Source organism: Pithys albifrons, chromosome Z, assembly GCF_047495875.1.
Source record: "Pithys albifrons albifrons isolate INPA30051 chromosome Z, PitAlb_v1, whole genome shotgun sequence".
NCBI lineage: Eukaryota > Metazoa > Chordata > Aves > Passeriformes > Thamnophilidae > Pithys > Pithys albifrons.
The window spans coordinates 79647148-79661874 of NC_092497.1; the positions used below are offsets into that span (position 1 = coordinate 79647148).

The following is a 14727-nucleotide window of genomic DNA, read 5'->3' on the forward strand; positions in this document are numbered from 1 at the left end:
GTTGTAATTTAAAAAAAATTAAAATTTACATGACAGTTGTCAAATTTGTTATGATTTTATTCAGCACCAAGTTTCTCAGCTCTATGCAATGAACAACCATCATTAGACTTACTTGGATTTATCTGGACAGTTTAATACTAAAATTTCAGTGTGGCCTTTTTTCAGATGAACAAAAGTTTCAAAGCATCTATGGTTCAAATGCTGCAATATTAATGCTGAAAATTAAGTCTTACAGAATGAAGTCTTCTACATGCTATTTCAACCTCCCAGATCACATTATTTTTCATATACATAAGTTTTTATTTAACAGCCCTGTAAAGACTTTCAAGGTTTCACAATTCAAATATTTGGTTTGTGAATTCCCAATACATCTTCAATCTTAGCATCTTTCAAAAGCTGGTTAGTGTTTAACATAATATTACAAAGCAGTCTGTCACCACAGAAGATGGGAAAGTAAGACTATAACAGATAAAAAGAAAGGTACAAGAAGATATTACTAATTTAGCAAAGCATTTACTAGTATCCTGTAACAAGAAACATGTATAGCAAGAACTTAGAACCTGCTGACAAGGGTATATCAAATGTATGTAATTACTACAGTTGAAATAAAATCGAAATTAATTTACTAGTTACCCAAATATCTGTCCAATGATTCCGTTTGTCTCTCTTGATGCTCAAATTCAGTCTTATTTGCAGATGTTCCATGCACAGCATAATTGCTATACTTCATTTGTGCAACAGAGGTATCTTGAATAGGACACAGCATTTTAGTCCCAAACTGAACTCTGCGTCTCTGTCTTTTGCACTTACAGCTTTGCTGTTGGGCCTGAGTTTTCTCAACTGGAAAGTTATCTTCAGAGGATGAAAATTCATCTATATTCTGGGAATCACTTTCCTTTTCTTTTCTATTGGGCTTTTTTGCTTGTAGCAGAGATCTGGAAATATTACCTAGTTCATTGTTCAAGGCATATTTTTCCTTCCGTTTTGGAATGCTGAAAGACCCTAGCTTTCTGGAGTTAGAGTTATGGGGAAGTTCAATATCATCAGACTCATCACTTACATCACTTGCTTCTTTCAAATCTGTGTCATCCTTGATGTCTTCAAAAGACATGACTTTGCTGAAATTTGAATCACTACCACGGAATCCAAATTGCCTACTACTGTCTCCCTTAAATACAAGCCCATCTTTTTCTTTTGCTAACTCTTGACAATTTTCAAATGTTGACCTGTGTATTTCAACTTTTTTAGTAAGCACTGGTTGCTGGCATGTTTGAACTTGGGTAGGAAAGATGACATTGTCATCCTCTTCAGAACTACTTTCAGTGTCCATGACCGTATCACATTGCTTTGAAATGCCTTGATCCTCATCTTCTCTGTCCTCTTCCTCCTCAGAACCCGGTAAACAAAGCCAATCTGTATCTTGTTTATCAGTTCCATCTCTTGACAGAACAGTTTTCCCATGCTCCAAAAGAGGCACACTGCTTTGACATTTCTGAAAATCACTGTGCTTGCTATTTATGCTTTTTCTTTTAGCCTGATCATCAGAATGCAATTGATGTAAGTTACAAATATCACCACCTTCTTTGGTAGTTTCAATTTTTTTCTGCAACAACTTAGAGAATCCACACTGCATTAAAGAAAGCTGTCCCTTTGTTACCATGAAATTATTTGCATTGCAAGGCTTCCTTGTGCCACATTTTGTCACAGAAGTTTCCAGAATATCATCATCACTAAAGTCATCCCAAAAATCAGTTTCTTCTCTGTGTAATTGTGCCTGAGAGGTTGGGGGATCTCCATCTTCTTCACAGTCTTGTTGTTTATACTAAAAAAAAAAAATATTACACAAAGGTATTTAATATTAATGGTAGGTATATGGCACACACTTAATTCAAAGCAGTGTAAACAAAATGGATTTTCAATATGTTACTCCAGCAAAAAATATACAAAATAGTACTACAAAATGCAAACAGAAAGCAAATACAAAACAAATCCTAATGAGAAATTATTAAAGTCTCTGACAGCAGAAAATTTTTAGAGGAACAACAATGAAAATAACCAATAAACATTATATATTTGAGACAATATACGTTCCACACTGATAAAACAACCAATGTCTTCACAATCTACACCCACAGTTTTCAAGTTTGTATTAATCTCATTGCTACTTTTCCTCTTTCAATGGTAGTTTGACAGGTGACTTCATGATTCAAACCTTCATCTTGTGTAATGACATTCATGAAAAAAACCCACCAGAATTCACTGCAGATGGTGTAGCCTCCTTGTATACAGGGACTAACATTAGAAGAGTCATAAGCATGTAACAGTCGACCCTAAAATTAGTTGAGGCCTAAGATAATCAAACAAAATTATACCTAGCCAAACTTAAAACATTTTGAAGATATGAAAGTCCACAACACAGCCACAAAACTGCATACTAGTGAGACAAAGATTATGACAACACATAAATGCAAAGTCAGAAGGGTAATTACTGAAATTTTACACATGAAGAGATGTTTTAAAATTAATATATTAATCCTGATATCATCCTGCTCATCAAAAAGTACTTAATCTAAGCTCAAAAAGTTACTGTTTATGACCAAGTCCAATGTGAGATCATGATCATATAATGATGTATAACCTATGAGTTATGACCAATGTGTGGGCACATGTCAAATTAATACTGACATTTATTCACAGAAATATCCTGGAGACGTAAGAGGTAGCAGTTAATTTTTAATATTATTCTGTGTGGTTTAATGATATCTTTACACTTCCAGGCCATATTATAGACCTAACTGCTTGCTTCCCTAAGCACCTGAACGCAGTGTTCAGTCATAAACATTCCTATAAATGCAATACTCCTACTGAAACCAACTTTTTCAGGAAAAAAAAAATAATCTAGTTCCAGAGGAAAACCGTTACACAATTACATACATTCAAAAAGAAAACAGTATTGAACAGACCAATGATTTGGTGGGAATCATTGTCTGATTGTCTGACTAAAAGTAAATAGCCATGTCTGCCAGAGTTCCATAGAAACTGAAACTTTCAATAGTCTAAACCAACTACACTCCTTTCCACAATTCCCTAAATGAAATCTTCTGAACAACAGGGTAAAAGGATTATCAGCCTAACAACACATTGTTCCCATTTCCCACTGCAGTATCAGGAACTAAAGGGACTGTCATGCTCTGGTCCATAGTCCACAAACTCATCTTACCTCTTCTGAGCTGCAGGAAGCATTCTCTTCCTTTAGCCATGTAGTTGCTGTCATGACTCCTGCTTCTACTTTCCCTTCCCTCTAAAATAATCAAATATGTTAACATAAAAAGATCCAGTTTTTAATACATATAAAAGACAAGCCCAGGAATACAAAAAAAAAAGTGGGTTAAGGTTTTTTTTTCATTCTACAGAGTCGTAAGCACCAGAAGTACAATCAGCAAAGTGAAGACTAAATTCCTAACATGTGCAAAATAATAAAATTGAGGGAAGGATAGAAAGAAACCTGGAATAAAGCTACAGTTAAGTTTCAAGATGCAAGCTAGCTGCAGCAAACATGCTGGATACAAAAAGGTATAATTCTGCATATACTTAATATCAGTTTACACTATGGAATCGGGCCAAGTCTGAAGAGTAACTAAGAAATTAATTTTAAAATATGAAGCCTCAGTTATTTACTGTAACATTTTAAAATACAGCATTAGAAAATACATTCCATTAAGCACTTTTTGGCATCTCAAAATGTACTATAAAAAGGTTACTAGGATCATAAAAATTGTTTTAATGATCAGAACCCTGGCTTAAAAGGTCAGCCTGAGCTACTGATGAATCAAAGGTATCTATGCATGAAGCTGACAATATGTGAAAGTATCAAAACATAAGTAATTTTTATTAAGAAATTTATCAACACATTTATGAAAATAAAAATATTTCTGTTCTTTGATTTAAAAAAATTTATCTGGTCTACATCAAAGTGAGAATTTAACATGCCCATTTCAATTAAGTCACTGGATAGACAAGTACCATTTCACTATTCTGTTTTATAGTTTTTGCATTCAAAACAATAACTAGAACATCTCATAAGGACAGGAAAAATATAGAACTAAGATCTAAAATTAAAAAATTAGCACTTCACACCTCCAGGATTTCTTTGGTAAGACAGGACCCATGAATCCGAAGTTTGAAAAGGTTACAAATCCCAAAAAGCTCTCCCTGATGTTCCTTTGATCCTTGCACTGCCTCGAAATACCGCTTGGCATTTTCACTTCCAATCACTGCACAGTGAAGTTGCTAAAACAGAACAACACAAGAGATTTCAGAAGTGTTTGTTGCAACAACACGTCAGAATTTCCTGGCATCCACATTATATACACAGCTTTAGCTGGAGTAGGCTGAAATTCCTAAGAGTGGATATTTTGTTTTAATTTCCTTGGCAGATGCTGGTATAATAGATTGTGATATAATATGCACCTGTTTGGTTTTACTGAATTTTTAAAAAATTAAATATTTAATTTCTTTTACTGCATTGTTGCCTGTCCTAGTTCAGCAGGAGGGACCAGCTAACCCTGTGTGGGGGTAATCAAAGCTGTGTATTCTACCCCCTCTATTCATTCCCCAAGGTCAATGGGCCATTAGCAGCAGCTGCCCAGGGAGCCATTATCACCTTCACACCCAGCCTGAGGGGGCGGAGCTGCTAATGGGCCATCAACAGTTCAACACCCCCTGGCTCCCAGAGTGAATCACCCATTGTGTGAGTCCCCGCCCAGGGGGAGGGACTGGGTGCTCCCTGAGGGTACATAAGTGGTGGGTAAGAAGATCTTGGGAACTTCTTGTTGGATCCAGAGGAGCAGCAGGACCTCGACAGGAGGAGATCACCGCTCTTGCCCAGACCACAGCCCTCGCCTGCACCAACAGGTTTTTCTTTTCCTTTTGCTCTGGACTTGGGGGAACCACAGGGGTCTCAGCACAAGGGCAAATAAACCCCTTTGGGTTTGTGCCCCAGGACACTGGGTTATACTGCTGGGGTTTTGTGAGTTGAAAGCAATTTCCCTTGTGTGTCAGTGCATTTATTGTAATATTATTATTAAATTTTAGCTCTGACTTATAATCTCTCTCGTGGTGAGTTCATTTCCCCTGCTGGTTCACCTTTAAACCAGCACATTGCCTAATATTAGACACCTATTATACACACTAGTGGCACTCCTCCATAGCTTGACTGCTCAACTTTCAATACTAAATTATTACTATTTTTTTACAGTCCTTTCCACTGTATGCTTACTTGGTAAGGGAATGGAATACAAGTGTAGCCAAAAAACCCCCCACCTACTCTCAGATTTATAATTCCTCTGTTTATTGCTGCTTATTCAAGTTGGAAAATACAAGTCAACTTGGGAGAAAAAAAACAAACCAAACCAAAACAAAAAGCACATGAGCCTTTCAAGAAGTTTTATACATGGATTTTGGAAATCCAAACAGACAATATCCAGGTCTCCTTTTCCTACAAGACCACCAGCTCCCAAGGCCTCTGTGAAGCTGGCTGCCCCTCCTTCAGGATTTTCATGAACAGAGTTGGTTGTGATCTGCTGTTGCTCTTTTCGTCAACCTTTCTGAGACTTCTACTGATACTTGCTGTTGAAATGAATCCTCAAAAGTACTTTGCACATGAGAAACTTTGGAACAGGGTCCTCTCTAAGCTTTCCCATGAAGGGGGATGTAAAGAATAAATCAAGTTTTTCTTTTTTGCAATGAACACTGTTTTAAATCTTGCTAAAGTAATGGCCACAGAGCAGTACAATTCATACTCCTGATATGTTAAAAACCTAAATTATTAGCTTTTATGCTTTGAGACCATCATCTCTCAAAAATAGTTTCTGGACTTGCCATGCTTTATATTTAACTTGCCTTACTAGTATATGATTTCAAGTAGCAATAAATCTTCTTAATTCTGAGCTTCTGATATTTGTGCAATTACCTGTTAGCACTTTAGCCCATCATCTACTTATTTTGACTTCTCCTTAACGAGTTTCCTCTTTTTTATTTACATCTTTTTGTCAAAATTAAGCAGAACTATAACAACTTTTTAGCTTTCTACAAAACACTGAATTTAAGTGAGATAAAGTGAGATAAAAGTCACTGTTACACTTTTGAAAGTCGCATTTTTAAAGCAAGCTGTACACATTGCTGGGAGCAGTTCAAGATTGGATTTCCCCCCTGTGGATTTTCTATCTGTTCTCTAAAAATCAGACAATCTCAGAATTCTTATTTGCCACTTACTTAAATCCAAGGAGAGCAACAACAATCTGTTTACTACTCCATTTCCCACTCTTCAGCCTCCAACTTCCTTCTTGTAAATAATCTAGCTATAAGTGCTTGTAACTGAAGAGTCCTTATCACCTTTCTATTATTTAAGGCGAAAAATTAAAATTATTAGGTTAATTCCTTAAATCTAATGAAGTCTTCCTCAATACATAGCACGACTCTCTCACTGAGGTGACCTAGTTCTACATTTTCTATTCAATACATTCTTCAGGACAACTGCATCCCGCTGTTTTTTAGCTTTCTCCCAGTTTATGTGTCTCTAATGTCAGAACCTTCAATTCAATCATCTTATTCATAACTTGCAACTTTTCTTCAGAAAAACATGTTCCTGTCTTCTAGTTTCTTATTATTCTAAATCCTGCTCTTTGCTGATCATGTTTCAGTTTGCTTATTTTTCCTTTTAATTCTGCTCTCATCAGGAAACAGTTGCTAGATTATGTGTTCCCCAAACCATGCACTTTTCTGAATCTTTGGTGTTTATCGTGGTTTAAGAATGGTATTCTCCAGTTTAGTGTTCCCACTGAAACTGCAAATCACATCCTGCTTGTTCAATCGTCCTTTCCCCTTCTCCTCCCCCTGTGGCAGGTTGAAGTGTACAAGAAAGAGGTGAACAATTCACATGTGGTGATTCACCACATGGAAACCCCCAACAATACCCAACCACTCCCTGCATCATGCTAAGTGACCTAGAGGGGATGCCTTTCCCTGAGCCCAGAAAATGATGTGAGGTGTCATGGAATAACCTTGGGGTCCTGGTCATGACCCCTCCAGGCCACTGTGAAAATTAACCCTGTCCTGGCTAGAACCAGGACAAAGCCTACAATGCAAGTCAAAAAATTTAGAGAGTTAAGTGATGCAGGCTGAGTATTCTGGCATGCAGTATGAATTCTTGTCTTTGTAACAGCAGCAACTATAAGCCATTTCCATCCTCTTTTACAAGCAAGTTTTCAGAGCCACGAAAATTGTGATACCTCTTATTTTTATTCTATAGCACCATTCAGATTTTTGCTTTACTTTCTCCAGACTTTTGTAAGTAAAAGCTGCCTGAATCAGGCCACTGCAGACACTAACTACAACTATCACTGAAGAATTTTACAAGTCTTCAAATAAAAATCAGTTCTTTATATAAGCTGAAAAATGTATATTGCATAATTAAACTGTCAGTAGTTACAGAAAAACTGGAATACAAAAAAAATTCTGTTCCATTCTTCTGACAATTGCTAAACGATGCATCTCTGTTTTGTAAGTTAAGTTAATAACACATATCATAAACCCGAGTCAAACTACAGTTTTGTTACAGGCTAGATCAGCTTTCAGTGACCAAAACTGCTTAAAAGAGCTCCCAATTTAAACAGTTTGTGAACTGTACCTGTTTATAAACCTGTCGCAAGTACATTATCTCTTCCACGGTTCCCAAGGATATCAATCTAAACACTTTAACAGCTCGGTGCTGGCCAATTCTGTAAGCTCTGCAAGAACAGTGGTACATCAAAATGTATTTTAAGAGATAAGAGAACTCTTAGGGGAAATAAATAAATAAACAAAACTATAGATAAATTAAAGGATTCTATTAAAACAGAACTACTCTACATCATGGTTGGTTGGGCTGTTTTTCCTAGTTTTCCCAATTTTCCTCAGTAATTAATTTCCTTTTCCTTTACCTTTAGTATTCCATGTTTCTTCCCAGGCCTATCCAGTTTAAAAAGTTTTTTCCTCATTTTGTATTACAAGAATAGTCTCCCATCTCTTCTGAAAACACATCTTTCACTTTGTTTATTTCAGGTTTGTTTTCGGTTTCTTTTCTCTCCTCCCTGTCTCCATCTAGTCTTGTTCAAGGTATTCTATTTAAATTACATATAGAAATTAGCTCATGGATTACTCGGAACAGTCTGTTCTTCCTTAACTTTCTCAAGCACTTTACAAGTTACAACATCATAAAAACAGGTAATAAAACAGCAGTGTTCTATCCAAATGGCAAATTCTGAGACTTGTAATAGACTATATTCCACAAAACTCATGAGAGGCTGAACCAATTCATAAAAACATGATCTTACAAAGATTCTTTAAAGATAGACCCCAGTACATGTTTCTGACACACATATTTCTCTAGAACAGGTGCACATAAACACATATTAGAAATCAGAAAGACCCTTAAAATGGAATTAAATAATTGCTTGAGATAATAGGAATAATTTTATTTCTGCTCCTAAAAATATATAAATCTACTGATTCTTTAAAGCTTTCAATATTCTGTACTTCGGACAGCCAAAGGTCTGTCCTGAATTCCTACGGAAATATCCCACAGTCAAAAAGCCTTGAAAGAAAAATCTGTATTATTAAACACTTCAGCAGCTAATATCAGAGCTAGAACTGAGAGCTGAAAAGACACTAATATCCACATGGGTGAAGCAGAAAAGAACATAAAGGTTGTCTTTAGCGATTCTGGAATTCAAAACATCACTTGAACCAGGGTCAACTACAATGCAATTTGTCACGAAAAACAAGAAAAACGTCAGCTACACACAGACACTCTGTGATGATCATACATAAAGTTATACTAAAAATCTCTTCCTTGAGGAAAGTTTTAGTTAGGCAATCAGATTGTGGAATGAAAGCAAAAGAAGAGCCCAACATGGATCAAGTTCTGTATTTTGAGAGTGTACCTGTCAATTGCTTGAAGATCATTTGCTGGATTCCATGTAGGATCAAACAGTATAACAACATTGGCACCAACAAAATTAAGACCCAGTCCACCAGCCCTAAAAACAAAGGAAAAAAAATAGAACTACATTACAACAAAAACAACACTGAAAAAAATTTTCTGTATTAGGTCCATGTTGGCATACCCTTCCATGATATACAAAAAGAACACAATAAAGATACTGAAAACAATGCAGCATAGCTTTGTCTTACTGTCTTGTTAACAACCACCAAGTACTCAAATAACCACTTCTACAAAATGCAGTCTTCCACCTAAATATCATGATTGTTACAAGCTCAGTGATAACCAACTGCTATCAGCTTACTTAGTCAAAGTCCTGGTTGCTACTTTGTTCCCACTAAGTCCTGCACAGGCCAAGTCCCCCAGTGAATATATTGAAATTCATAATCATTTTTATGCCAGTTAACTTTATAGGAGCAGGAAAATTAGAAGTGAAATTTTAGTTCCTCTAATCCCAGTACATAGTTTCAACAGTAACGCTAAACAGCTTCCACTAAAATGGTCACAACCTAGGGTAAGTTATACCTGTAAAAATTAACAACTGTCACAAGTGTATTTGTACACTAAGTCTCTCAGCTATTAAAAGCACAGTTGTCCACACAGCTGCATATGAGCAATATTCATACCAGTCAATACACAAGAAAAAGTCCCTGTCAGAAAATTGTCTGCTCTGGGGGTTAGGAGTCCCAGGTGTACCAGTTACACACTAAAACACTCAACAGCTGGGGTGTGCTCTCAGGTAAAACCTGGAAGCCAGCAATCTGAGCATGTGCTGAACGTGAGACAGCTAACTACTGCATCCTACAAAACTGCTCAGTTTTTAGAGTTTGACATGTGCATAGCTGAATGATTTGACAGGAAAAAAAGGGAGGAAAAAACCACTTGTCATGCAGCTGCAAAGCAAGAAAATACTGAATATTCTTTTTAACTGGCTCAACCAACCAAAGCACAAAAGAGACAAGTTCCTATACAAGCACAGGCTAAATACTACTATTAAAATATTAAAACAATTATTCACATTGATGTAGCCATCACTAATTTCAAGTGTGTTATTTTCCTGAAGGAGGTACTGTGAAATTGCAAAAAGTCAATCCCATTTAACTTACTAAGCAACTAGTTTAATGGTTTACTTTAGATTATGCCTGTTTAATGGAGACAGAAAAGGTAAAGTTTCCAGGTATAAGACTGAATGAGATAGAAACCAAAAACTTGTGGAGGCCCATCACTTTTTGGTTTTCATGGAATCCATGTCAATGTAAACACAATTGTGGCCTTACCCTTCCAGGTGTGATGTGGTGCTGGGGTAGTTAAATCTGGAAAGGGAGAGGATATGGGAACCTGCCAATATTAACAGATGTTTCTGAAAGATGCATGCTCGCAAAGTTTGAAATGCTGAAAAAAATCCTTGTATTTTTTTCAGGATACATTGTGGTATTTTGAAAATTTAGTGTCTTTCTTTTTAGTGAAAACAGAATTTAGCCTCTTGTCTTCCCAAACCAACCCTACAGTTGGACTGAAACATAAGTCAACATGTAAAACAGTCCATAAAAATTAAACAGGATTCTTAGCTTTATAATACTTTTTACCTTTCTGTAGTTTTAGGCATGAAACAAAAATTCAGGTACTCCAAAGCTGAAAAAAAATGGCACCTATATCCTTGATGGACAGAATGCATACAGTAGTTTGGGCACTGTAAAGCATATCTTCCATTTTAACTATCATTTTAACCAGCTGTTAGTCACTCCTGCAATTTGGTCCATGCAAACTACTATATACAATATGGCTCAAATAAAGAGCTTTGTTACAAAGAACAGCTTTCAAAATATCTATCATCTTATTTAAAAATGTACAACTTAATACCTCAATGTTCAGAAGTTACAGAACAACACTGCATTAGGAAAGTTTCTATGAAAGCTTTGACTATGTAATTCTGTTTACCTAGGGAAGTTTTTCATAATTTCTACGTTCTCTTTTTCAGTGAGATCTTGTGGTTCAAAGTTCTTTGACTGTTATCATACGTGCATTAAAAGTTATTTGCAACATAGGCATGAAGAATTCAAGTTAAAGGAAGCCCTGTAAAAGTAAAAAGTAATGATCAGCAGTCTAGTAATGGAGAGTAACTGTGAATGTTGCTGCAGGTAGAAGGGAAGTGCATATGTAACCTTTCACAATAAAAACTACCTACAGATTTCTCTAAGCTCTTCTCTTTACATAACAAAGATAACTGAGCAGCAAAAATAGATTTTCATTAACAAGTATTCTGAAGGAATTAATCTAGCAAAATACTGGCATGGAAAATCCAGAAACAGTGATTTAAAGGCAGGAATACTTGCTGTTCTTATTTCTTCCAGAAACGTGGAACAGAACTGTGTTGACTGTGGTATTGTACACACAGAGTTTCCCTTCCCCAGGCTAAGCAGCATAATTGGAGTGGCAAGCTCTGACAACTTCCTATCAAGTTACAGTAACTCCAGCAACTATTTTAATGTTTTTAAGCATGCCCGAAAATCCCCTTTTCTTCTTCCAAGTAAACACACATTTTCCCCAGCAATGCCAGGAAAGGACTGAAGTATTCACAAACAGATATCACTTCATGAGACTTAGAAGTTCCAAGAGATGTATTGCATTTTTCTCCAGTGCTCATCTGAAATTCATGATGTGTATCTAATGGTTTGATGGAATTTATGAGCTCTGAAGAAATCAATTATATATTCTCACAACACCTACGAAATATATATTTATTTATAGAGTTATATTTGTCATAGCTATCAATGAAAGCATTAGGAGTAGCCATATGACTATGCTTGGTACCTGCATTAACTGCAAGACTTGAGGTCAAGCTGACTTACAGACTGGTGCTTTCTGTTTTAAAAGCTGCATGTTTATTGTGCCAGTGAACATAATGGCAAATTCATCCTTTGTAGAACTCACTTCTACAGCCAAAACTGTGCAAGTATTTTCAGAGAAAATCAGCACTTGGTGCTCTGAGCAATGGGACTTTCAGAAAACACACAAGTTGACTGCACAGAACAGTTCAGCCAAAAACTTTGCAGGAGAGTATAGACAGAAGAGCATGACTCAATTCTGTCAACATACGACGTATGGAAAGATACAGAATATACTGTATATTATTATTGCATATGCACCTGAAATCTGAGTAAGACAAAAAATTAATCTCTTGCAGAGTAGAAACAGAAAAACCACTTTCTGACTTCCAAAGGATTACAAATGTAAAGCTGCTTCCATTATTGTGTATCAAACAAGCAAAAGGATCACTTCCTGTTAGCTGTGGTAAACTAGACAAAGAATTGCACCTCCTGTTTTGCCTAGTACAGGCTGGTTACGTTAACTGCAATTCTTTCACAGGTTTCCTCCTTTCAGTTGCTTCTTAAGATGAGTAACAACAAGACCAGTGGAACCAAGACTCTTGCCTCCAGCACCATCAGCAGGCTGCAAAGGCTCAGAAGTCTCCATACTCACAAGCTCTCCTCTCCTAACAGAGAGGAGAAAGTCCCTCCATGTTTAGTTTGCCTTTTCATTTCTCTGTAAATTAATGGAAAAGAACTGAAAAGGTATGGATTACAGAACTGAGACTGATAGAAGCAAAAATTAGTCTTTCCTAGTGCTACAGATGCAGTAATTCCCTTTGATTTTCAGAGACAAGGAGCAGGGACTCATGAAGGTCTTATGAGAAGCTGACAGCCAGATTCCACAGTGGGACAGATGAGAAATCAATGTGCATAGCCACACCACAAATCTCTTCACAACCCTATGCATAGGCTTCAGAGCATATGCAGACTGCTCTGACATGCCCTTGCAAGAGTTTTTAAAATTATGCCCAACTTCCAATTTAACAGAGGGACGTGGATACTTCTATCTAAATCCAACATGCACACTTTCAGTAAAGAAGAACTGAAGTGACTGTATAGTCAAGAATGTTCCATCAAGTTTCACTACTCTTTCACCTTTGGGCAGGACAATGAAAGCCTTTCTTGTTTCCTTTCTGTCCTTGCCCAGTAAAAAACTTAAAACCAAGATAAAGCATGGAAGAAACCAGAATAAAACAAATAGCCATTATCATAACAAGAATTTCAGTTGAACATATTAATCTGTTTCACAAGAATTCACTATCCATCATAAACTGACAAGCAAATCTGACAGGTAAATACATTACTAAAAGACAATCAAGGATTTGCCGAAGTATTTTTAAAGACATGCTAATTAGTGTGGTTAATAAATTAAGAGCAAGAGATAATTTTTCAGTTCAATATAGCATTTCATATTCAGTTGCTAGTTCTACCATTATAATACAATAAAACAGAAAATCTTTAATGGATAATGACATAAAAATAATGCAATAGAAGTGTTTAAAACTGTTTCCTGCATCCTACAGCAACTGGAAATTTAAAACTAGGATTCAGAAGACACATTTCTTTCAGACCTTAGCAATCCACACAAAGCAGAGAAGAGAGGAAAGGAACAAGTCTCCACGTATTTTAAGAAGCTTTAGACCACAGCAGTAGGTCTATACTCACTAAAACACAAGAGAACAATTCACTTGCTCAAAAAGTAATCTCTCACAATGTCCTCAAGAAAAATGCAGAGTAACCATTTATTAAACACTAGAAAGATTAAAACAAACTACAAGTTGAATTTTCTTACATTGTAGATACAAGACATATGTTAAACTCTTGAACGCTGTTGAATTCTCTCACAATTCTGATCCTATCTTCTGATTTCGTATTTCCATCAAGTCTTCGGTAATCTAGCCCAGATGCCATGCAGTACTGTTCCAGCACATCTAGCAACTGGGTGGAAAAATGAAGGGGCAGGGGGAGGAAATGAAATACTTAATACTATATTTTTAATGAAACATGATCACAGAGGTCATGTTTATCAAATATATTTTCAACAGACCAAGCATTGCAAATGAGACTAAATCGTCACGATTTTGATATCAGCATTCATGACTCTCTTTAGACATGACTCTATAGCAGTCAAGGTGATTAATATTAGTCTGCTGTGATCTCACTCCATCCTCCAGCCCTGGTTGCCTCTTTCACCTCTGTCACTCAGTTAATTCAACCCAATAAGCAGGCAGGCAACAAACAGTTTCCTCCCATCTCAGCAAGTTGCAATTACTTGAAACACAGTAAATGAGCACTGGCGCCAGCACAGAGTGCACAGTGAGCGTTCAGGGGCATGGAGTGAAATAAACTGCAGTAACCAGGATTCAGTCTGGTACACAATACAATAAAGCACAGCCTAAGACACACGAGTACCTTACTACTGCATCTAAACATGAAACTTGCATTCTTTCACAAAGCAAAAAAAAATATTTAAGAACTATTATTCAAACTACTATTTTTAAGACACTTTTTAGTGCATAATTACAAATATTTAAATAAAGGATATTATACTATTGAGTGCACCATTTCAGGAAACACATTACTCTCTAACAAGAAAATCAAGGAGCAAGTCCCTTAAAAGTGAAATGTACATATACCTCTTGCTCCAATTAAACATAGTTTTAAGTTCAAATCAAGTCCCAGGATTGAAGTTTCCTTGATGCTGGTGGTCAAAAGCCAGCAGAACAGAGGAAGTTTAACAACTTCCAGTGCTAATACAAAGGTTTTATGACACTTCAGTCATACTGTGCTCTTAACACTGCTCTTAAGGCACACAAG

At 36.4% G+C, this 14727-nt stretch overlaps 1 protein-coding gene across 5 annotated transcripts in view; it reads right to left on the reverse strand.

The window, feature by feature from the left end:
* ERCC6L2 (ERCC excision repair 6 like 2) overlaps nt 1-14727 on the reverse strand; it is a 54480-nt gene that overhangs the window by 15382 nt on the left and 24371 nt on the right. The window contains exons 11-16 of one of the 5 annotated variants that reach the window (XM_071581072.1): nt 13703-13848; nt 8982-9077; nt 7688-7787; nt 4138-4290; nt 3221-3301; nt 634-1822 (exon numbers count right to left, since the gene is read on the reverse strand). In XM_071581072.1, the coding sequence (XP_071437173.1) occupies nt 634-1822; nt 3221-3301; nt 4138-4290; nt 7688-7787; nt 8982-9077; nt 13703-13848 (1765 nt within the window). Of the gene's footprint in view, nt 1-633; nt 1823-3220; nt 3302-4131; nt 4291-7687; nt 7788-8981; nt 9078-10978; nt 11114-13702; nt 13849-14727 lie in introns of those variants that run through there. The other 4 variants (XM_071581073.1, XM_071581074.1, XM_071581076.1 and 1 more) reach the window with 4 other exon arrangements.